The 25,366-nt window shown below is 37.2% G+C and overlaps 2 protein-coding genes across 2 annotated transcripts; both read right to left on the reverse strand.

Moving 5' to 3' along the window:
- Positions 1–250: 250 nt before the first annotated feature.
- NUP42 (nucleoporin 42) lies at positions 251–3,799 on the reverse strand. Its single transcript, XM_083378679.1, has 2 exons — positions 3,270–3,799; positions 251–3,135 (listed from the first exon to the last, which is right to left on the reverse strand). Exons 1-2 carry the CDS (start codon positions 3,367–3,369, stop codon positions 2,633–2,635), a joined length of 603 nt encoding a protein of 200 aa, XP_083234805.1. The 5' UTR covers positions 3,370–3,799; the 3' UTR covers positions 251–2,632.
- Positions 3,800–13,420: 9,621 nt separating this feature from the next.
- Positions 13,421–24,809, reverse strand: KLHL7 (kelch like family member 7). The gene is made up of 11 exons (XM_083378678.1): positions 24,552–24,809; positions 23,663–23,765; positions 22,682–22,775; positions 22,219–22,343; positions 21,650–21,825; positions 20,878–21,052; positions 19,621–19,763; positions 18,677–18,917; positions 17,093–17,294; positions 16,674–16,771; positions 13,421–15,568 (listed from the first exon to the last, which is right to left on the reverse strand). The coding sequence occupies exons 1-11, from the start codon at positions 24,669–24,671 to the stop codon at positions 15,285–15,287; spliced, it is 1,761 nt and encodes a 586-aa protein (XP_083234804.1). The 5' UTR covers positions 24,672–24,809; the 3' UTR covers positions 13,421–15,284.
- Positions 24,810–25,366: the final 557 nt, after the last annotated feature.

Here is a 25,366-nt window from a genome sequence, read left to right on the forward strand (position 1 = left end):
AATAGAGTTGGACGGGACCGTGGAGGTCTTTTAGTTCAACCCCCTGCTGCTCAGGCAGGAAACCCTATACCATTTCAGACAAATGGTTGTTCAGTTTCTTCTTAAAAAGTACCAGTGTTGGAGCATTCACTGTATTTATTAATTTGCATTTTGTTTTGTTTTACAATACAGTCTTCAAACACCTTTGCAAAGGATTTATAGTCATGGTTCATAAATTGACTAATGAAATCCTTAGAATGGTGCTTTCCGGAGGAGGGACTATTAACATTTTACCATTTAATTACCTGACAAGTAGAATTCTGGTAGCACAATAAAAAAAGTTGGCTAATACTTACTTAAAGCTAAAAGAGTTATAGAGCCTTAGAGGGATGCATTGCATTCATTGGGAATACCAAGAAAACGCATTCTGTAAGGCACATCTAGTTGCTTTTATTGACAATTACTTTTTGGGTGAAGGCATGGAGCAATTAGACTCCCATTCATAGTAAAGTATTCAATGAAACATTTTGGATCTCAATATTACTATTATTGCTCTTCAGATTAATTACCCTGTGCTTTCAACTGAAGAGGGAGCAGTAAAGTAAAACTAATGAATGAAGAGGAACTTAATATTGGCTCCCAACAATTTCCATGGTTTTTTGGTAAACACTTTCAAGGAAGACGTTCCTTAAAGGTTAAATGGCAAGGAAAAACACATTATTTTAAAATAGCCTTCCTCAGTCTGGTGCACTTCAGGCTAGGTGGGAAATTTTGGATTGCTATCCATACAATGCCATCTCTGTGTGTTGTACTCTAAAGCAGAGATAGTCAGTTGTAATGTGTGGAGTGGCAGATGAATAGCTGTATCACTGAGTATTTCCTAATTGTGACCCCTCCATTGCTTTTCCCCACTTTTGAACCAGGTTTAGCAAGCAGCCTGAGGAAAAGGGTAGATAGCCAGAATTTCCTTTTCTTTTTCCCCTTCCTCGATTTACTGCTCTCTTGACCAGAACTAGCAACTGAACAGTATGAGCAAGATATAGTTAACACGGGGCCACGTTTTTAGGATGTCAAAAATTACACTCCTTTGCTATTTCCTCCATTACAGCATGGGATACATCTCCATTTGGTTTTGTAATTAGTTATCTATTGAAAGTGAAATATGAATCTCCCTTTTGCTATTCACATCCTTCCATTTAAAATAAATTTCCTCCAGTAGAGAAGTATTTTTTCTTCTCCTTTCCATTATAATCAATGCCAAATTTACTGTCAATGCTGGACCTTTAACACAACTAGTTGCAAGCAAAAATATAGTCTATATAGCTACAGACCAAATTTCTTTTAAGAGCCAATTACCTAGTGGTTAGGACATCAGATAAGAAACTGGGAGACCATGACTTTTTTTCCTCTTAGGTACAAAGCCAGCTGAGTGACCTTGGGCCAGTCCCTTTCTCTCAGCCCTAGGAAGGAGGCAATGGCAACCCACTTCTGAAAATCCTTGCAAGAAAACCGCAGAGACTTGTCCAGGCAGTCTCTGAGAACTGGACACAATTGGACAGAAGAAAAAAAGTTTCTTTTAAACACTGTTCAGAACGATGACATACAAACCACAGTATTCTTAGTTTATGTGTACTGCAGGTTTTACTCACATTGCACCATTTTGCTGAGAGTTTAAGATGGTATCCCTTAATTTTAATACTATAACAGAGTAAGCTGGGTTGAGTGAGATTGGCCATAAGGTAGCCAGTGAGCTCCGTTAGAAATTTGCCTGTATTTTCCTGAGGGAAGCCAACCCCATAGGCACTATTCCATAGTGACAATAGCAAACATTAAGTATTCTGTAATTTCAAAGGAATCACAAAAAAATAGAAAAAATATGATAGCAGCATATAGTAATTTTCCAGCTTTTGCCCTATTTCTAGCAAGTCAAGGCATTCTATTTATACTCAAGGGAGTGGCTATTTGGATATTCTCCAAATTTTTGGGATGCAAAGCAATAAGTCTGAGCCTTCCCTTCAATAGGAAACTCTAGTATGCAACCAGATGCATGCAAACAATGTGAAGGACACCAGGGCAGACTTGCACAGGAGTGATTTCATTTTTATTGTTCTTTTGCATTGAATATGGCTGCCTTACTAATCCTCTGCAAATTTATCATTTATACTCATATGGCTATATCATGAAGAACACTAATAAGCCTATATTATAAAATCTAGGCAGCACAAAAAAGGTTTTCCAAATCCAGAAAACCCAGGTGTTTCATTTCCATCCGACGTTGAAGCCACATCAGATGTACCATTAAATGAAAAGAAACCTGCTAATGAATCTGGCAGACTATTAAAGCCAACTGCATAGGCAGCAGCCAAAGAAAATACAGTATCTAAGGCTTATTACTAAGTTTATATTCAGACTTTTAGTGTTCCAAGAATGATTGAATACCTATTATTCTCAACATTATGTTTGTTTTCAAACTAAAAATTTCCATTTTGGTATTAATAAATCAAGAATATTCTTTAGTAGAAATGAATCCAATAATTCTGAAGCATTGTTGGCGACACATAAAGAAAATTAAACTTAGTCCCAGGATTTGGTCGTAGTACATATGTTAACAAATGTAGAAAAACAAGTAGAAAGAGCATCTGTAGAATGTGGGCTACATGTTAAGAAATTCCACGGGTGGTGGTCTTAATGGGACTTTTCCCAAAGTGAATTTTTTAGCTCCAAACTGTTTTAGTTCTTCTGTAGACAGTTGAAGCCGGGAAGTAAATAATTCTTCTGTAGAGCCAAAGGATGGAATTGCTGGGGATGTCACTGCAATATTACTTGTAAGAGAAGGTGCCGATTCTCCAAAGAGTGTGTATGTAGAACTGAAAGCAGGAGGCACAATTGCTTTTCCAAATGCTGTAGCAGGTGCGGTGTCTGCTGAAAAATTTGCAGAAAATCCAGATGTTCCAATTCCACCTGATGTTGTAGCCGTATTAAATGAAAAGGATCCTGCTGAAGAATCTGGCACATTATTAAAGCCAACTGTAAGAGGAGTAACCGAAGAAAGTAAAGCACCTTGGACGTTAGGAAGGTTTCCAGATGAGACAGCAGCAGGTTCAGAAGATTTGAAAGAAAAGGCTTGAACAGTATTCCGTGTATCCGTAGGAAAGCCTGCGATTAAGGCATATAGAAAAAGTTGTAAGAGTAGTCGCAATATTAAGAAAAAGAAAACTGCATTAAAGGGGAACTAAGATAATTAAAACGAAACATGCAGTAAAATGGATCAGCCAAAACAAATCCCTTACTTGATGTTCTAGGTGGCGGCGTATGCTCTCTTCTGAACCCAAATGGAGGAGATTGGTGATTAGTGACATTCTTCAATTCAGTGGCCTTAAAAACAAACATTTTGTTTTATGGGTTCAGATTAAGTATTTTGAAATACGCATACATAATTGTAATTATTTATTTATTAATTATTGGGACTTATATGCCGCCCTATCTCCCGAAAGACTCAGGGCGGCTAACAACAACATACAATAAATACAGAAGTTAAGATAAAATTAAAATTAAAGGCCTCTGTACAATAAATTAAAATTAAAATAAATTAAAAATTAGAGTTAAAAAATTAAAAACATAATTAAAATCCCTGTCAGTCCAGGTCAGCCAGGTGGAAAAGGAGTGTTTTGAGGCCGCGGCGAAAGGACTGGAGATTTTGGGCCATCCGAAGCTCAGGGGGGAGCTGGTTCCACAGGGCTGGCGCTCCCACAGAGAAGGCTCTTCCCCTGGGGGTCGCCAGCCGACATTGTTTAGCCGACGGTACCCTGAGGAGGCCTTCTCTGTGTGAGCATACTGGGCGATGGGAATTTGTTCCCGGCAGCAGATGGTCCTGCCAGTATCCCGGGCCTAAGCCATGTAGGGCTTTAAAGGTAAGTACCAGAACCTTAAATCTCACCCGGAGGGCAACCGGTAACCAATGCAGCTCACGCAGGAGGGGTGTAATATGGAAGTATCGGGGTGCTTCCATCACTAACCGTGCAGCCACACTCTGCACCAGATGAAGCCTCTGGGTGGTCTTTAAGGGCAGTCCCATGTAGAGAGCATTGCAGTAATCTATACGGGAGGTAACGAGTGCATGGGTGACTGTACGTAGGGCATCTCGGTCCAGAAAGGGGCACAACTGGCATACCAGGCGAATCTGGGCAAATGCCCCCCTAGCCACGACTCCAATATGATCTTCAAAACTGAGTCGTGAATAAAGGAGGATGCCTAGATTGCGTGCTCTATCAACGGGAGGTAACATCTCTCCTCCTATAACCAAAGATGGAACCTCCTGGACTAAACGAGATGCCGGTACATAAAGCCACTCAGTCTTGGCCGGGTTGAGCCGGAGCCTGTTCTTTCCCATCCAAATCTGTACCGCTTCCAGGCAACGGGACATCACATCGAGGGCATCACTGGGTTGGTTCGGGGTGGAGATGAAAATCTGGGTATCATCAGCATATTGATGATACCTCACCCCGAAGCCACGGATGATCTCTCCCAGCGGCTTCATATAGATGTTGAACAGGAGGGGCGACAGTACCGACCCCTGAGGCACCCCACAACTAAGGGGCCTAGGGGTTGACCTCTGCCCCCCTGCCAACACCATCTGCGAACGGCCGGAGAGGTAGGAGGAGAACCATTGCAGAACGGTGCCTCCCACTCCCAACTCAAGTCGACGCAGCAAGATACCACGGTTGATGGTATCAAAAGCCGCTGAGAGATCTAATAGGAACAGGACAGAGGAATAACCCCTATCTCGGGCCCGCCAGAGATCATTCACCAGCACGACCAATGCCGTCTCCATGCTATACCCGGGCCTGAAACCCGATTGGTATGGATCCAGATACTCAGTTTCCTCCAGAACCAAAGGGAGTTGCCGTGCCACCACGCTCTTAACGACCTTCGCAAGAAAGCGAAGGTTGGAGACAGGACGGAAGTTATTTAAAATAGCTGGATCCAATGCAGGTTTCTTAAGGAGGGGCCTTACCACCGCCTCTTTTAAGGCGGCAGGGAAGTTTAACAGCTGGGTGCTTAATGACTGTTGAAAATTATGATAGAGCCCAAAAAGTTACAACTTACAACTTCCCCCTTAAAGTTATGATTTCTGCATCCCCCTGCAATATTGTGATCACTTTTCGGCTACTTGGCAACCAGTTTCTATTTATAACTAACTGCAGCTTCCAACTGTCATTGACTGCAATTTGTAAGTTTTTTGCTCGTTTCTGGCAAAAAAACATTCATTTAAGAAGATGGATTTGCTTAACAACCATGTGGTGACCCTCTTAATGACCACGATGACTTACGACTAAAATTCTGGGCTTAATTGTGGTTACTAAGTGAGAACAACTTAAATTAGAATGAGATTTTTATTATCTATTTTTTCTACTTACATTGTTGTATCTTATTTCATATGTATTTGCTTTAGCAGCTAGTTGAATTTTTTTCCTGGCCTCTACTCTAGAGAAACTTCAAGTTTCTATTAAACAGGGGCATAGTACTCCTATATTTTCCAACTTGGCAATTACCATATTTAAAATAAAAAAGGAAGCTTATTTTTTTACAAATTTGTTGGCAGGAAGGAAGAAAAAAGGCACTTTTTCTCAAGAGACCTAGGCAAGGAAGCTAAATAAGACCTCAGGCATCTACCTGCTGGCTGAAGGTGAGGCAACACTTCACATTTGGGAAACTAGAGGTCTAATCCAATTTCTAAACCTCTGGAGCAACATTTATATGGAGGGAATGTGATGTTCAAGCCTTCATCTGGTAAATCTTTGCCTAAGAGCACAGAGAGGCCTATCTTATCTGATTTGTCCTTTGTAATAGGCTCAAAATGAAAACTCAGACAAGCATTTATCTACCTTGGACTCAACGTGTACAGATGAGCAGCAGATAAAAATTTGGTAGATTCCACAGGGAATCCTGATTATTTTATTATATTTCTATGCCACTGGTTATTTTTCCAAATAATTCCCCACATGCCCTTGAATAAAACAAATGCTGAAAATGGAACCTATCATTTTGCCTACCATTTTAAATGTGTTTACAAAGGCTGCTTGATTATATTGATTACTGTTTACTTGATTACTTGATTACTGTTATCTGAACAGTAGTAGTTATAGTAAATTTAATCCTTCTTATCACTGAAACAAACTGGTAGCTTTCCTCTATTAATTCAAACACTATTAGCTGACTTAATGCTCAAAATTATTACTGGTTTGAAAATTAGGAACAAAAATATGAAAAAGATTTTTTAAAAATAAATACTACACAACCCCTTTTGACTCTCCAGTTATACTCACCATTGCAGTTTTAGTAGAGGGAGTTGCATTCTTCAATTCACTCAATCTACCTTTCCACTGAGTAGTTAGTTGCTGGACTGAATTGACCTGAAAAGAGGAAGAAAGATCATTCATTAGTGCTTCACATTTCAAATATCTTTCTGGGAAAAAAATGCTTCAGCCTTCCACATTAAACAATATAGAGACTTACATAAGCTTGTGTGTTATTGTTTGCTTTACAGTTATAATACACAAGACGCAACTCTTCTGGCAGAAAGTCAGAAAAACCTGTAAGGATAACAATAAAGATCAGAAAGGGAAATATTTTATCCCCATAATGCAAGACTGGTAACTATACATACAGATAAAATTTGTGGTTAAGAAAGACTCATGGGCAGTGTAATTCGTTAGCCAATAAAGAAAAATACTACATTCATTTTGTCTCTTAAGCTCTGCAAAACCAAGTCAAAACTTTTGCCCATCTTCTACCAAGTGTCCCATATTGCCATTCACAACACTTGCTGACTTCTGATGTTAATTTTTTTCCTCTAAAAAGCGTGGTCAATCAATTGCAAACTCTAGACCTGAGATGCCTACTTGAGATCTGGATATTACACATATGGTTGTCTCCTACATCTGATCCCATATTAGAACAAAGGTGCCTTGTCTAAATTATTTTGGTCTAATTTTTAAATACATCTTATAGTGACAGATCTCTATATTCACCAGGCAATAGTAATTTTAAGGAAAATAAATTGAGCTCATATGCTTTCCATTTTCTCCTGCTAATAGCTCCCAAGGTATCTAGCCTCCAATGGAGGATAATAGTCTGGCTACGTAGTGAGTGTTCGTGTGGGCACTGTCCAGAAATAAGAGATACCTGCAGAGGAGAATCAGGAGATGCAGCTATTTTAGATTTAAAATATGCTCCACTGCAAACAGAACTGTTCTGTCCCAAATCATACATTTAAGGCAGTGAAAAAGTTGGCCAAGTTTGCATGGCAGAGTCCGAGAAGAGCCTTTTCTGCCGTGGCTCTTGCCCTCTGGAACATTGTACAGGTGAGATCCACCTTTGATGTGAGATCCACACCCACACCCACTCACTCAGCCTTCCAAAAAAACCTGAGAACCTGGCTGTGCAGGTTAACCTAGGGCCGGGGTAGGCAACCTCAGCTGTTTTATGACTCATGGACTTCAACTCTCAGAATTCCTGAGTCAGCTATGCTCAGGAATTCTGGGAGTTGAAGTCCATGAGTCATAAAAGAGCTGAGGTTGCCTACCCCTGGCTTAGGGCCTGGATGTAGGTGTTCCTTTCTGAAATAGAATTTAATCCACCTCCAACCCACTGTATATTCCTGCCATCTTAACTAATTCTTAATGTTATATTGTTTTAATATTTTATAATACTGTTTTATTATGTTGTAAGCCACCCAGAGTTGTCTTATTGCAAGATGGGCAGCAAGTAAATTTAATAAGTAAATAAGTTTAAATAGCCCACTTAATCCATTGTGCCTCGTTACACAGATATGTGCAATGTCTCATCCAATGAGACCTGACAATAGAGTAATTTGTACCTGAAATATTAGGTTTTTCTTTCATTGGTGAATAGGAGGAAAACATCCATTGTCCAGAAGATTCCCAAATCTCCATGTCTTTCATTATTATTTCACTGAATAAATGATAATGGAAAGTTGTAACCCATACTAAACTGATGTAAAATCAAGCTAAGCTAATCTTAAGGTTTCACTCTTTTTAAACATGGAGACAAATCAAGACTTACTGAATATAAAAGCATAGTTAATTTTATGAAAGACTTAACTACAATCCTTTTTCTTTCCCAATGCAAATAGGACCTGATCTAAAATTGGTTAGTCTGACAGAGTAAGTTGTGATGAGAGTACTGTTCTACAATCAAGAAACCATACGAGTAGGATAGTGCCTTTGCCCCAGGGGTCTCTAGTATACCTATAAAATTTCTACAAATCAATTTGCATATTCTGTATGCATTTATAATAGTTCAATGAACTGTATAAACAACAATGACTAAGAACTGAAGACATAGAGTTTAAGATTGTTGTTTTTAACTGTACATTTAAATCTCATAGTAATTAAAGAATTGGAAAAATGCCACTTACTGAAGTTCTTCTTCATCAGGTTGAATATCCTTATTCACATGTTCACTTGAATCTAATGCAGCAAATCTATTCTGAGAAAAATTTGAGGATCTGGGATCTTTGTTGCTTTTCCACTTAGAAGATTTTGAATAATTAGATGCCTGAAAACTAACAGAATGGTGTTGTCCACCCTGAGCTCCTCTTCTGTTAGAGCCTGAATGAAAAAGAACACTATGTGTCAAACATTTATCTTCTTTGCAATAAAAAATAATTTAATCTATATCATAGAATTAAGTGACAAAAATGGGCCTCACAAAGACTACTTGACAGGGTACAAATTCAAAACCTACAGAAAGTAACTCAAATGTAGATCCCATGACAACAGAATTCATATTATTACAAGCTTTGTACTCTTGTTCCATACTTAATTACTTTACATTGTAAAGTAAGATTTATATCACACCAAATTACTTCACAACTGTGATAATTTTTATTCCTGTAATGTGCCTCTTCTGGTGACTGTATCCCTTTAAGGAGGTCTATCAGTCTCCTACACTGTTCTCTTCTTGCCTCTTTTTTGCATTCCAGCCTATCTGACCTTCTGCTTTTTCCATGTTAGTTTGGTGTAAAGTCTGGTAAGAGGTCTGGTTTCTGTAGCCAGGATGCAGGTCAATTCCTGCAGTCTGAGGTCTGTGTGAGGAAAACTCCTTTCCTTTTATAGCCCCATTTTAGCCAAATGTTTTTTCATGGAATGTTTATTGAACTCCTTTAGTCTAAGCCACCACGATGTAAAAAAGATGTCGAGACTCTAGAAAGAGTACAGAGAAGAGCAACAAAGATGATTAGAGGTCTGGAGACTAAAACATATAAGGAACGGCTGCTGGAATTGGGTATGTCTAGTTTAATGAAGAGGAGGATGAGGGGGACATGATAGCAGTATTCCAATATCTCAGGGGCTGCCACAAAGAAGAGGGAGTCAAGCTATTCTCCAAAGCACCCAAAGGAAGGACAGGAAGCAATGGATAGAAACTAATCAAAGAGAGAAGCAACCTAGAACTAAGGAGGAATTTCCTGACAGAACAGTTAATCAGTGGAACAACCTGCCTCCAGAAGTGGTGAATGCTCCAACACTGGAAGTTTTTAAGAAGAGACTGGACAGCCATTTGTCTGAAATGGTATAGGGTTTCCTGCCTGAGCAGGGGGTTGGACTAGATGACCTCCAAGGTCCCTTCCAACTACTACTTCTTCTTATTATTATTAACCTCCACTTGTATGGTTGGATATTCCACCTTTTGGGTATCCCAATTATATATCTACCTACCTCTACCACCATTTGTACATTTGTGGTAGGAGTAGGCTTTTTTACATGTATCCAAGTCAGTGGGCTCCAAAATCTAAGAGAGCCAATACACAGCGCTCAAAGCCTAGTATTCATTGCTCACTACTCCATTCTTTCCCATTTCTACACCTCCTCCTCCTGCTGCTCCTCCAATTACTATTTATAAGTCCTACTGGTAAAGAACAGTATCTCTATCTGCTTAGGCTGCTTTAGATATGTATACACACACACACACACCTCCCCCCTCACACCATACCCAGCTGCCTCTGCTCAGTTTTTATAAGTAACAATTGCTATGATGGCTAGGGAGAGGCCTTAAAGAGACAGGACAATAGCAGCACAGGTGCTGGCTATTTTGTAGGATGTTTGTCCTCACATCTTTATCAGTGCTGGACTTAAATTCTGAGAATTTGCAGAGACCACAATCAGCCAGTGTTCCAACAGGTGAGCAAGAGAAGTATGTATAAACTAGAATTTACACAAAATGGAAATAAAGCAAACAGCTTTTAATTGTTTAATCTCTATAGGTGTCCAAGAGCCTAACAAACTTTAATGGCATCTCACCATTATAGAACCATGTGATTTTTCAATAACTGCAATTATACATTGCTGTGGCAGCTGAAGTGGAAGAGACCTAAATGAACTCAGAGTGGGATAATTTAGTTCTACTCAAAGTAGATCCCACTGCAATCCATAGAAGACTAACATGTGTTTCATGAGTAGGATAACAACTTCAAGCACACTGGCTGAACAGTAATTACAGAACGAGACTGCATTGCCCATTAACATTGCTTTTGTAACGAACCTCGTTTTAATCTTATTTAATGGCTTTCAATATTTTTTGAAGTCCGTTTTAACTTTGTTAACTCTTATAGGATTCTCTTGCAAAGACAGCGGTCAAGAAATAAGAGAAAGCATCCTAATAAAAAGTACGGAGAAGTTTGGTTACAATCTATCACAGTAAAAGAGGCTGGACGGGGTCAAGAGCAAAATATAAGCAAACTAGGTAAAAAACAACACTTGTCCGAATGCCTTTGGCAGCCTAGAAGGCGGGGGTGGACCTTTCTCTCACGAGTAAATAACCATTATGCAGCCACGTTCTCAATTAAGCCTAGAAACTGCAAGTGGCGACCCTTAACGGCTAATGGAGCACCCAAATCCCCTCCGCACCTGAGTTTTCGCCAAAGGCCTGGCTGGCTCTGCCACCACGTGGATGCTCATACCAGCATCTATCACCGAAACGGCAGTTGCCCTGTAAGTAATAAGAGCAAACCCGACCAGAATTATGAGCCATGAGAAATTTCCCGCTTTGCTTCCACTACCGTATCCGCTCCGAAAGATTTTCCCCAGGGCTAGGCAGACTTGGGCGTGCCTTGGCACGCAGTAATCAGGGCGTCTAATGATGACGTAAAGACGACAAGTCTACCCTGGCGGAAGTAAATACATTGGCAGATTGCCCTTCAACATTGGAAAAAGTAATTGTTTTTTTTAAAAAAATCTGATTTTAGATATCTCGTTACATTTAATTAAAAAGAACAGGCACCCGAATATATAGTGATAAGAATTTAATGCGCCTCTGAAGGCGACATTCAGCAGGAAGTCTCCGTATTATGCCACTAATACCAATCCCACTTTTATATTTTGAAATTAGAGGGGTTGAGAAAATGGGGAAAAGACTTATCTTTTACACAACGTGCTCCGTCATAAACTGATCAAACTTTTTAATGTAGTGTGTTGTGCATGCCTAGCAAACAAACACATCTTGGTTGGTTACAAGTTTTGTGATGTAGAAATAGTTGTGTATATTTAATTGAATTTAGTAGTTACAAATAATGGAAGAACAATGATTTGTATTTAATGCTGGGTACAACAAAAACTTTTTTGTTATGGTGGAAACATTGTTAGTCTGAAGTAGTACAATCTTGGATTGATTTGTGTTCATCCTTTTGAATAACAAAATTGAAAGACTGATCTGTTTTTACTCCACAAAATCATGTTATAATGGTTTTTTTTAAAAAAATTGAGTTTCTCTTTTTGTTTCGTTAGTTTATTTAATATTTTAAATATTGTATTACTGGTTCTTTTTTCTTACCAAAGCAATGGCATTTATTTAACAAGTAGTTTCAGTGTTTTATCATTATGACTTTTGTCCCCTTTTGCTTTATCTTTCTTGGAGGCTCCAAATGATAAGATGATAGTAGCACAGTAGTAGATATGTAGTAGTGGATTTTGGCAACTATGTTTTCTATGAAGTTGTAATTATAAAATGTCTATTTCATCATAACTATTGAAGAGTAGGTCTTATTTTCTAAATGTAGCCACTGTAAAATTATAATTATGTCCTAACAGACAGTTGAAGATACCTTCCTCCTCTATTTTCTCCACAACAATCCTGTGAGGTTGGGCTGAAAGTAACTGGCCCAAAGTCACCCAGCCAGCTTTAAGCTAAGGCTGGACTTGAAATGACCGTCTCCTGCTTTTTAGCTGGTGCCTTAACCACTTGATCAGTTGGCTTTCCCTTGCCACTTTTATTTTCAGGAATGCTTTTAGATCCAAATAAAAATACTAGGAAATTATAGTTTTGTTAAGTCCCTCATTTTGAAATGTAAAGCAAGATAGTGACAGAGCTTCATGGAAAATAGTAGTTGTGGAAGATGCTTTATGGTGTACAAGGAGGAGTGATGTTCGCCATTTTTCATTTAGTGTTTTGTCAGGAATATTGTCTGGTTGGTGCTTCAACTCTTTGATTATCAATCTGTATTTTGTGAAACTGATTCAGTACTATGCTGTGATTTTTGAAATCAAATATTAAAATAATTTGGCATAAGTGATCTTTGTATTTATGGTTTGTCTTCTATGAAAATTGGAGTAGGAAACTCTTCAAAATAGTAGAGTGCTTCCCCTCCATCTTTGTGTTTTTTTATTTGCCTTCTAGGAAAATGTTTTGGAGTAGCTATATCCTTCAGGCACATACTTTGATGCAGCAATCTAATACTGTCTGAATTCATGCATGCTAAACCACAATGTAATCTGCTTTGTTTTGGCTTAGCACATTTATGAGCCTAATGATTAGTGGAACCCAAGTTTGCAATATATGTGAGATTGTTGTACTTTCCATGTATGGCAGGTGGCTCCCGAAGATTAAGGACCATTGAATGAAAAGAGGTTCCTACATTATAATCTTGCCAAAATAATCTCCATAGTACATCCTGCATGTGATCCAAAAATCACAAATCAGTGGTATAGATGCTAGAATCTGCTCATCTCACAAACTAGTTCTTGGCACCCTTAGAAACAGTGGCTTCAACCATTAACATATTTGTCAAGTCTTGTACTATTTAACAATTTTCTAAGTATATGGGACATAGTTTAAAAAAGGGCTATAATTTTCTATTGCTGCAACAGAATGTGAACCAATAACAGTTTTATCTTTAACTTCACTTTTACTGCCTGACTCCAGGTGACTTCTGGATGGCTCATAGTACAACAAACAACAAAACAAAGGATAAAAACAGAACCAGACCAGAAAAGAAAAAGAAGGGGGGGAAAAAGATGGTGAATCCACCAGACCAGGGGTAGGCAACCTTGGTTTTTTATGACTTGTGGATTTCAACTCCCAGAATTCCTGAGCCAGCCATTTGGGGGAATGTGAAAGTTTCAGCCACCTTTGGTTAAGGCCTGAAGAAACAGCCAGGTCTTTAAAGCGGTCTAAAATGCCATTGGGTTATTATTTAATGGATAAAGATTGCTTAGACTGTTCATACAACAAGTAATAAATAAAAACAACACATTTTTAGGAACAAATATTTAATAAAATTAACTGACCACAAAAACCTCACTGAGGTATTTGCTTCACTTCCAAAATTCTGATACATAACAAAATTATTCAGTATACAAGATTTTTAATAGGTGCCCAGCAATACACAAAATCAAAACTTTTTGCACATAATGTTCATAAACTAAGACCTCACAATGAAACATACCTGTCACATTCTGCCTAGACAAATAACATGGAGAAATGTAAACCTATGGAAAACAATACAACTTGCATTAGTTTATATTGGTTTTATGAAACTCCCTCTAGCATTTTCATTGCTTGAAAATTACATGGATTAATATTTTATTTTTGGACAATCTATTAATTGAAAAAATGCACCTCAGTTTGCTTAGGAATTTGTTTTTAAATCCAACTTGAATCCAAAGCTGTTTAAAGTAGTAAGTTCAGATTTTCATGACAAAAAGCAAATACTAAGATACACAAAGATATACCTTGATCAATATAGAATGTTTCAATTTAGAAGAAATTAGTCTCTTTCTCTCTCTCTCTTCCCCCCCCTTAACTGCAAAAATATGTAGAGAAAAATTAGGCAAAGCAATGTATGTTTATACCCCAAAAAGTATTATACATAAGTGCTATCATTCAACTTTCTCATATGGAGGTTTATAAATGAGTACTTTTAAAGTACATATACATTATATTTTTGAAATATTACTGCAATCTTATTATTTGACATGTAAGAAATGATTATGAATTTTTATAAGTAGCTTGAGGAAAGGAAATCAGCTCAAAACTAAGCAGATTTTAAGTAGCATAGAGTTTAATTCATAAACAAAAGAAAAATAAAATGGGATTGCAGTTCAGGACAAAACTTTAAAAATAGAAGTTGCAGAAAACCATTTCTGAAATTTTCTACTGCAGTATCCCTACTTTTCCCCATATGTGCAAATAAAGGACTGGTTTTTATTCTTAAATTCACCAACACTTACTTGCAAATAAAAGAAATTTACCATAGTATCTTGTTTACACCTGTAATATTTCAGAAAGTAGATGCACTTATCAAAAGCACAGCTCCTATATGCATGATTGAACGAATATATGGAACTACACTCCAGGGAATAAAACTTTGTATAGATGGAATTAAGAACGTCTGTTCAGGAAATTATTTGCCTCTACTTTGACACCACTTTGGTTATGTGATGCAAATATTTAAAGAGAGAGAATGGTCATGTGCAATAACAATACTTTTTTATTAGAGTAAGTTAAGTATATAGAGAAGATTAATAGTATTGGAATTAATTTAACTATTGCAATTATCGGAAACAAAATTACAGAACTTGAATTATGTAATGAGGTGGGAACCATGAACACAAGTTTGAGCAACATAATAGTATGTTTTGCGAGTTTCCTACCTGAAGAATTTCAGTGCTTTTCATGAAAAATGAAGATTAATGAAGAGGTTATTCTTAAAATAATTAGCAATGCATATTAGACAGGGGTTTTTTTGGAAAAATATTATATGTGTATCTTCAGAAATTTTTATTTCTCTTCAGTCCTGATTTAGAAAAATTGAAATAATTCCGATGCATAAAAGGGACACTAATGAACAGTGCTCAAATGAGAAAACCCAAATTATAGAAACAAGTTGAAATAATAATGAAAATCACAGTCCAATTTTTTTTCTACATTCAGTTCACACATTATGGACTGGCAAGAACAAAACAAATAGCAATCTCTTTCAGGAGTACTTTTTGATAATCCTATTTTTTTTAAGTTTCTAATGTTTCCTCATTTGCTCCACAAGTATCAACTACACAAATTAAACAGCTGGTCACTGGGAAAGCACGAACTTTAGAATTTGCTGTCCATTTGTCAATTTCAGTATTATATTCAAGAATGTGCCCCAAGCGACCTACACCCTGAAATCCAGCTAGAACATAAATTGTGGAACCCACAGCAGCACATTTTACCGTTACACCTTTCCACGACATTGGGGAAACCATCTTCCATTCATTCAGTTTAATGTCATAGTATTCCACACTGTCTAAGCCACCTTTACAAGGAAGAAAGAAAATAAGTATGAAGCCAATATAACTGTCATTATCATTTTAGGATTAAAACTTTTTTCTAAGAAATTAAAAATATTTTACCAATATAATAAATTATGTTAATTGAGTGGTTTAAATGAACATTTAGTTTACTATAAAAACAGGTAAAATATATGGGCCCTAGAGATGAAAAATAACTTTCAAACTATGTAAAGTTGATGAAATAATTATTGTGAAATAATAATTTAATATCCTGAATTTCAGAGTTTAATGGAACTTACTTCTAAGAAATGGGAATATGTAGCCTTAAAATCTTAAATGTTTAATGTTGTAAAGGAACTTCATCTATTATTTAAAATTAAGAAAAAGGAATATTGATACACCAGAGCTATGCTTCATCACAAATACAAAACTTCCATAAGTAGTGAGGATGTAATAAAATGGAATCATAAAGCCACAAAATCATTGAAATTGTACTATTTATCTAAACTGTACTGTTAGCTTGTTAACGTAAGTTCCACAAAGTTATCATTCTTATTTCCAGATAAATACGTATAGAACTGCAATATAAAAAACTATTTACAAGATACATTGGAAATATAAAATTTTAAGAAAGATTAGGAATATTAAAATTAAAACTATATATTGTTAATTTGTTAGGAATATTATCAGAATATGGCTACAGATATTATAAGGAAATATTTTAATCACTATTGTGTAATTAGCATCTGCTTTTTATTTACATGGTATCATATATTTATATCTGGTGGTATATGGCTGTTGTCCTTTCTGAAAAGTTGACATTTTAACTTATCATTAATATGAAAAAAACTCAGGGATAAAGGAGATTTGATAGTTCCTGTTTAGAGAGAATCAGGATGGGGTGGTTTTAGGGAACTACTTTCTGGCATTTAAGCCTTCTGGTGTTTAACAATATTTTTCCACTTATGTCAATCTGCTTGAAATATTGTGACAGCTCTTTAAAGCCCATACTGCAAGCATCAGTCTTTATCTTTCAGAAAGCAGAATTTAGGATTTTATTTTATTTTAATACTGCAACAGTCCATATAGCCTCATGGCAGTTAGGTAGAATAAATTATTAATACATACCTAAGCTATTTTGCCCCCCTACAGCAAATATTTTATCTTTCACAACCACCAAACCATGGTTCTTTCGGGCTTCAAGCATTGGACATAGCTCAGTCCACCTGCAAATATTTAAAATGCACAATTTCATACCATATTTTCTTTTACATTAAATGTGATCAAGACTTAATGAGAAATGTTATAATTAGCTGTTAGTTCTCTTATCTCAATAAAGACCGGCACATGAGTTGCAGCTCCATTTAAAATGGAGTGTGGTTCTTTGGTGGCTCTTTAACATTTTCCTCCCCAAATAAGAATAAAGTAATTTCAGTGTTTTGAAGGGTGAGTAAACAGCTTTGAAATCAAACTTTTCTACCATTTTACAATGTAAAGAAACCCATTGCTGGTAAAAGCTTTTGACAGGGAATAAAGTCAGAACTTACGTTTCCTTTGCTGGATCATAAACTTCGCAGGAGCCCAAGACTCTTCCAGAAACATTGTTCCCTAAACTTCCTCCGCATACATAAATCAGGCCATTTGCTACAACCATCCCATGACTACATCGTTGAGTCAGCATATTGGGCTTTGTGTGCCAACTTTCTGTTCTTGTATCATAGCATTCAAATAAATATAAAGCAGAATTTCCTTTAACCAACAAAGACAAAATAGAATCACTTAGACAATGAGACTATCTGCTTGTTAAGATAATATTCTTAGTAGGCAAATAACATAGACAATAAATTCTCAGTAGAGGTCCAGATTTTGACATACTATTTCCAGGGAATGCTAACTTGACATCACTTTCTCAATTTTTCAACATCAAATCAGATCAGTCATATTGAGGACAACATCTGATTAATGGAAGAAAAAAAAAGCAGTTTTTATTGGAATTCTCAGTAGAAGCACAGAAAAAAACAAATGAGCAATAGTGGTTTGTGTGTCCTCTTTAATGTGAATAAAATCTAAGAATGTTTTTGCCATGCTAGCAGGGGAGAAAATTTGAGATATGCATGCTGTCCCTTCAGCGACTCAAGAGGCATAGAAAATGGCTGTCCAAAGGAAAGTCCAGCGGGAAAATGGCTGTAATTACATGCTACTCCTAAAGCAGAAGCCCAGGAAAGAAGTAAAACAGTCTACCACATAATGTGGCTGGGTCACAGCTAATAGTGTAGTTATACTGGGTATGTGTCTTGTGACAGATGCAGGTTAATTTATTACCATGAGTAATGAGAGAAAATAATGAGAGGAATTTTTTTAAATATTCGGACACTGAGCTTGTCAATCAGAAGGTCGGCAGTTTGGCGGGTCGAATCCCGAGTGCCGCGTAACAGAGTGAGCGCCTGTTACTCTTCCCAGCTTCTGCCAACCTAGCAGTTCGAAAGCACATAAAAATGCAAGTAGAAAAATAGGGACCTCTACGGTGGGAAGGTAACAGCGTTCCGTGCATCTTTGGTGTCTAGTCATGCCGGCCACATGACGACGGAGACATCCTCGGACAAGCGCTGGCTCTTCAGCTTTGAAACGGAGATGAGCACCGGCCCCTAGAGTCGGAAATGACTAGCACACATGTGCGGGGGAACCTTTACCTTTACCTTTATACAAGTATACACATATACAAGGAAAAAATTCTAAAAAATCTAGTAAGGAAAATTATCAAAAAGATTTTTTTTTGCAAAGAGCTGTATTTCACATGTTTATCAACACATTAATAAAATCAATGGCATAGTCTTATTCAAGTCCAATCAGTCAAGACTGAGTGCATTAAGTGAAATTTATTCCCAAATAAATATCTATGTATGTTTAGAAAATAATTCAAGTTGTGAAGTTGTAAAACCTTCAATTCTATCAGAGGAAATATAGTTTAAATAACGCATGTAGTATTACTGTGCTATCACGTGGATTCAAAATGGGCATAATTGTGTTCAGTGTAATCTAGTTCTTTTAAAAGAGGTATTTTGCAACAATACAGTAACAAGTGCAGCTTTGCTTTTAAAGTTCCCACACCCATGTCCTTAAATGTGTCTTACCTACTTCTGAACCACCAGATGTGTAAATTTTACCCTCTGCTGCACATGCTGCAAGGCTGTCCCGAGGAGTTGGAGGACCCAGTTTGGAGTACCAGCTGTCTTTAACAACGTTATAGCAATCCATTCGTTTTATAGGGAAAAGCTGGGAACCACCCAAAATATAAACTACATTATCCCAGAAAACACAAGCTGCGTCCCTCCGCTTTTCAAATGGACATCGGATGTCTGTCCAGCTGTAATCCTGTATAAAAATAAATCAAAGCCTTATAGAATATTTTCAGCCATGTCCTTCTGCAAAAAAAAGTCTTCAAAGTTTTGGGATCATTAATATTTTAGTTTATTCCACTTTTTGAGAGTAACATGAATATTTCTGTTCATGTTATCCTCAGAACATGATATATTGAGAAACCACATTGGACCATGGAATTTTGTTTGTAAGTCACTGCAGTTGTTAAGTGGGTGACCAGGTGAACTGATTTGATTTTATGACTGTTTTTACTATGGCTACGAAATGAATCATCATGGATGTTAAGTAAATCATGTGAACTATGTCAGACATGTTCCTAACAATAATATATTTAAAAAGTCTTAGATTGCTACAGCAACCTCAAAACAGAGCTGTAACCTCCCAGTGCATGATTCCTTATGAGTCCAGTTTGCCCTGATTTATTTTAGGAAAAACAATCTCTATCTGCAAAGTTTACAAACATGTAAACAAAAGATACTATATTAACAGCAAACACCTGCAATTTAAGTACATCTCTCAGGTTTTCACTCCTTTGGTGTACAGATAAATTAGGTTCTGCTTGAAATGAAAGTAATAAAGTTACCATAACCTAGACCAAAGTCACAACATGCAGCAATATTAAGATGACACATTAAGTAAAGATATACCTTTATATTGTACATCCAATCCATAACAAACAATGGAAGATCAGAATTACCTTTGGATTGAAGTATCGACTTGATTGTGGCTGTGATCCTCCAAACAAGGCAATACGGTACTCGTGCTTTTTCCTTCTTGGACGAGTCCCATCCACCAATTCTTCTCTGTCTTCCGGAGAAAGGAGATGGTATCTCATTCCACCTACACGAAAAAGAAAAAAAATGATTTTGTGCAGTTTAAAGTTATATCTTTTCCAACATAAGAAGGCATAACTATTATGTACATCTTTCGTATAAGGTCATCAAGTACAAGATGGTATCAATTTCTTCCTTCTATGAAGCATTGTTTATTTCCTCACCTTTCCATGTTCACACGCATAATTAAACAGCAATTTCAATATATGCAGACCTGTCAGGAAGCAAGGCCATAACTTTTCTTTCTTTCCAGTCATTCTGGTAAAGCTGAAGTTTCATTATTATCCCATTATTACTGTATAGAGAGCACCAAAGTACCAGACTATCTTGACTTCAAAGGAAAGGAGAGGTACTGACTGCATGAGAGAATATTGGATATAAACCTTTACTTGGACATTCTATGGAGAGAATTTCACAAGCAAAACACCCAAGACAAAAAAGAAACCACAAGGACTAAGGTGACATTTTAGATTGCCAAATCCCAAGTATGTAGTTCAAGAAGATAATCTCAAATTCTGCCTAGAAACAAACTGAAAGTGAAAGATGATCTTTAACACTGCCAAGATAGATTTACCATAGTGAATCAACAGTCTGGCTTCTTTGACCTAAACCAGCTGGCTGTTGAAAGATTTAAAGGCAGATCAACATGTAATTCATTGAATTCCTCTAACCTTTACCGAACAAAACTATAACTCTAGCTAAATCATTTCAAGAATGCACAATTGCCATTCTAAAATGTGTAACATGCTTTGTGCAGATATCCCTAAACTAAACAGCAAGTTCCATTAAACCAATTTCAAAGGAACTATCAAAAAACATTCACAGCAGTGACTGTTACTTGTTTTATGATTAGAATTTGTCAATCTACTGCAAATCATCCTTGTCCAAAGCAAGGGTGGGACTTCTTGACCTGTGAAATAACAGATTTCCCTGAAAGACTAGAGTTTGAGAACATCTTTTTGGAAGGAGGAAGCTAGGAGAATTTAAAAGATACTTGGTTTCTTACCCGTCCACCCCCAAAGGACAAAATCAGCACTTTTTCAAGGTGTTATTTTTATAAACTTATGTGGTGAAATAAGCAGCCCATAGAAGAAATCAGTATTAGAATGTTGAAAACTTACTTATAACCATTTTGAGACACTCTGGGTTGTCTTGTATAAGTGGCTCTGCCTGTACAGTTTTACTAAGGAAATTCTTTGAAATTAAAGGAAACCTGACTTTAGCAAGGATATCAACCATGTAGGGTTGACGGTTTGGCTCATCATATTTTAACCAACGGACAGCAGCATCATAAACCTGGAAAGATAAGAAAAGATACTTGATTAGGCATATATACATAGCAGTCTATTTTAGAAATGGCAAAGAAAGTATTCTTATTTAAAATAAGAAACTTTTAAAACTCCATTTAAAACTTAACTTTGTTAACTTAACCTTGGACCTTTAACAGGAAAAGTTACTATTACTTGAGACATTTTTTCTTCAGTCACCACCTGTCAATATCAATTGATGAGTTCTTTTTTCATACAAAATTGGTAAGGAAACTTGGAAAACAAATGTTCATATTAATAATAGCTGTTCCACATTAACTGCTAACATTAAGAATGTCATGTCCATAAGGAAGGAACTTCAAAATTGTGTATCAACTATAGCCTGAAGGAAGAACTAGATGTGGAAAGTAAAGTCCAGAGGGGTTTTAGTGATGGTAGAAGTACTTGCGGCTGTGACTCCCAAGCTGGAAATGTGGCTCCAACAGATCGCAGGAATGACATCAGAGCACTTCGTCCAGAAGAGTGCTGAGATCAGCTAAGGTACTGTGCAGGCTTCTGTTAGAAGACCTGACACTGAGGAAGAAATAAGATTTTTAAAAAAGTTTTTTTTAAAAAAAAAATTTACCTGATCTTCAGCTCTTACAGTTAGAGTGTCTTGGTTGAGGAGATGTGTCACACGTTTAACATCTAACTGTTGAAACTCATCTGTCTTGTACACCTCTGTGAAGTGTTGATAAATAAAATCATCTGCGGTGGCCTTCAGTTCTGGGCAGTCAAGGCACTCTGCTAATACACTTATACCTAATGCAAGAGAGGGGAAAAAGTGCTAGATTTGTGAGATATTATATAAAATATGCTTTATACTTTTGTGCTTTTGAGTCAGTGATGCTTCTTGGCAACTGCCTGGACAAGTCCCTGCAGTTTTCTTGATACGATTGCGTAAGTGATTTGCCAATGCCTGCTTCCTGGGCTGAGAGAAAATGATTGTCCCAAAATCACCCAGCTGGCTTTGTACTAGAAATCAGTTCCCCAATTTCTATGTTTTGAAATATGCTCATTTTCAAATCTTAACCAAATTATACATTAAATATATTATAAAAATTGTTTTCTAAAATATAATATACAGTGGACAAAGTTTTTCATTCCAAACTTTGGAAACCTTGGAATATCTTTAACAGGAGGAAGATGCCTTACCAAGACAATTTGTAGCATCCACTTGCTCTTTTAAAAATTCTACACACATTTTTTTCACAGGTTCAATTTGATATTGATTTGCTGCATCCAACAATGATTGGACATTGTTGCTGTGCACAGAAATTCTGAAAAAAACCAATGTTTACAAAAATAAACATTTTAAGAATTATATACATATAAATCCTAGCACATATACACTATATTAAAGTCTATAAATGGTATTTTAAAAAAGCATCCTTGAGAACATTTTCTTAACCTTAACAATTAAAAAAGTAGAGAAATACAGCTATAAAATTTGCATATAAAGTTAAGGTGAATATTTCTTGCAACATTTAAAACAAACCATTCTGTATTAGAGATACTAATATTTGGTATTTGAATGCCCAAGTTAATCACATGAACAAAGTTCTCTAGATTTTTAATTGTAGATGGCTAGCAATAGTGAATATTGTGATATACTCACCTTGCAGTATAAGCAAATTCAACCAGCTGTTCAATTATGTCTGGCTCAGCATCCTTTAATTCAACTTCAAATGACTTTGATTCAATCATATTTGCTGCAATTATATAAATATTATCAAGAGTTATTTTTAAAATCTTGCAGAGCTATTATTCTGATCTGTGAATGGGCAAAGTTGTTTCTTTAGGGAGCCCTTCTCAGATGCAGTTGTGGAACACTCATATCCCCCTTTAGGTACTTCCACTATTGTCCTTCACAAACACTATGTAGTAGTATCCCACATCTATCCTACTTACAGCTACCAAGAACTATGGCTCAGTGGACTAAGTAACAGTACTGTATCAAGCCAGACCCACAATCCCTTTCCTGACCGATTTCCTGGACACAAGTGAAAGGAGCTGCAAAACATCAAAGTTTACTCTCCCTTTTTCAGTTTAGGACATTTATGAGAACATTGTGTACTAAAGTAGCTTAGCAACAGCAGAAAAGCTGAGGAGATAAGAGTAAAGCAGAAGTTCTTACCAGCACCCCCAAACTCCACACAGCATTCTGTTTCAAAGTGAAAGTTCTGTCATTGTTCCAGAAGCACAATTGAGTCAGAAGTAAATTAGCTCAGCTTCTCAACAATGGCAATGGCACAGTAGATATTTGCACTTGACCACCTATTTGTGGACTATTTAGAAATATCTGATGATCCAGTCCCACGTAGGATAGAATGTTAGGCTTTATCCTGAAAGACTATTTTCATATTCTCCTCATAAAACATGCTTTGCTTTTTCCTGCTATCTAAAACTACCCATAGAAAATTATCAATAAACTATGTATAGAAAACGAAATACTGAATGAAGGCATTAATGTATGGTCTAAATGGGATTGTAGGAGTTACTGTAGTAAGACTTGTTCAATAATAACTACTGATTAAAATTTTCCCTTTTTTGCGAATCTAGAGATAATATTAAAAGCTGAAGTGGAAAAAAAACTTACTAGTAAACATCAAGTTAAAAAAGTGACTGGCTGCAGCAAGTACTACCCGGTGAGCTGGGATCCTCCTTTCTTGGACTATCAGTATAACATCACACAGTGTCTTCTAAAATAGGACCAAAAAAAGCACACAGTTATGATACAGAAATACAATATTTCTTATATTCAGAGAAATGGTAGAAATGTTTATTTTCTTCACTAAACTAAACCTAAGCTTGCAACCTGGTGAATTCTGGAAGCTGAACTCCACAATATGAAAGTTGCTGAGACTGAGAAACACTGAACTACCTGAGGATAGTATCAGAGCATACTGTATCATCTTCAACTTAATGTTTAAGGTTAACATAATTAAACAGTAACCCGTACCAAATAGAACAGACTGGGCTATAGAACCCCACCTTAACAATTCTTCTAGAGTATCAGAATTGCAATTCCTATGTAAAAGAAACAAATAATTACACTAATGTAAGAGACAGGGTGACAAACCCAAGATGCTCTAAGTTCAAATCCCACCAATTAACCAGCAGCTTTATGAGGACAGCACCAGGCACCCCGCCCTCATTTGCCATACTGTAGAACACTAACCGAGACCTGTAAAATAACAAAAGAATGCCAAGTCAACCCCTTCAAATCGGGGCAAGCAAGCGTTCCATCCCCTTTTCAGAGTGACATTCTACACTAGGAAGGGGGCACATTAAAGACGACTGCACTAGAGACTTGAAACTGCCATAGATTTGGTGCCTCGGTTTCGAGCAGGGATCCGACCCCCTAGTCCCCACCCCAGTGCTGGGATATGGCTGGACCCCACAAGGCGACAAGCTCAGCCAAGGCTTCTTTACAGGAGGGCCGAGAGTTCACCCACCTCACCTCCGCCCTCCTTTCCTTGACTTACTTGCTTCCTCATGTTATTCATGACTCCCATGAAGCTGGCCAATAATTTGGCTTCTTCTCGAGCAGCCAGCTTTTTCTCCGTTTTCTTCTTACAGCTTTTATCTGGCACTGATGCCGCCATTCTCTGCTCCTGTTCTCTTCCACCTTCTGCCTGTTCTTCTTGCCGTCAAGGTAGCGAGGACTTGGCAAACCAACGCGGGTTCACACAAGGCGATAATGCAGGAACCGGCGCGAAGCAATGATCGCTTCCTCAACCTAAGAGGCAGGCGGCCGAGCGGAGGCACTACCGCACTGAGAATCAGCGGACAGCGCAACCACGCAAAGCCGCACCCCCCCACGGCCGCTTTCCACCTTTTTTTATGAACACTCCGGCCAATCAGGAGGCAGATCGCGAATCTCTCTGCCATCTCTTACAGCCAATCTCGCCGCAAACAAGGATTTGGAGGGGTCGGAAAGAGGAGGGATGTAAACAAAGAATGACCCAGTGCGTGTCGTCATCACGTCCTACTGATATAGAGATTTTTTTTTTTTACAAAAAAGAGGCGGTGGATGATGGGTAGCGAATGTGTGTAAGGAAACTCAGCGAGGCTGAGCTTAGCGAATCGATGTTAAATATTTCCTTCCTTTTTTAGTAAAGACGCGCGCAATCTGGTTTGCTTTCAGTAACCGTGTTTAATTTTTTTTTTAAAAAAACCAGAAAAATGTAAGCATCAATTAACTGGAATAAAAGCAACTGCATTACACAGATTTTAGATAGCTCAGTATTCTATATTTACCCCATTTTTTTTCTCTAAGAGTTTCACATACCTTTTGTCT

The sequence above is a fragment of the Vipera ursinii genome, assembly GCF_947247035.1.
Source record: "Vipera ursinii genome assembly, chromosome: Z".
In the NCBI taxonomy this organism is placed as follows: domain Eukaryota; kingdom Metazoa; phylum Chordata; class Lepidosauria; order Squamata; family Viperidae; genus Vipera; species Vipera ursinii.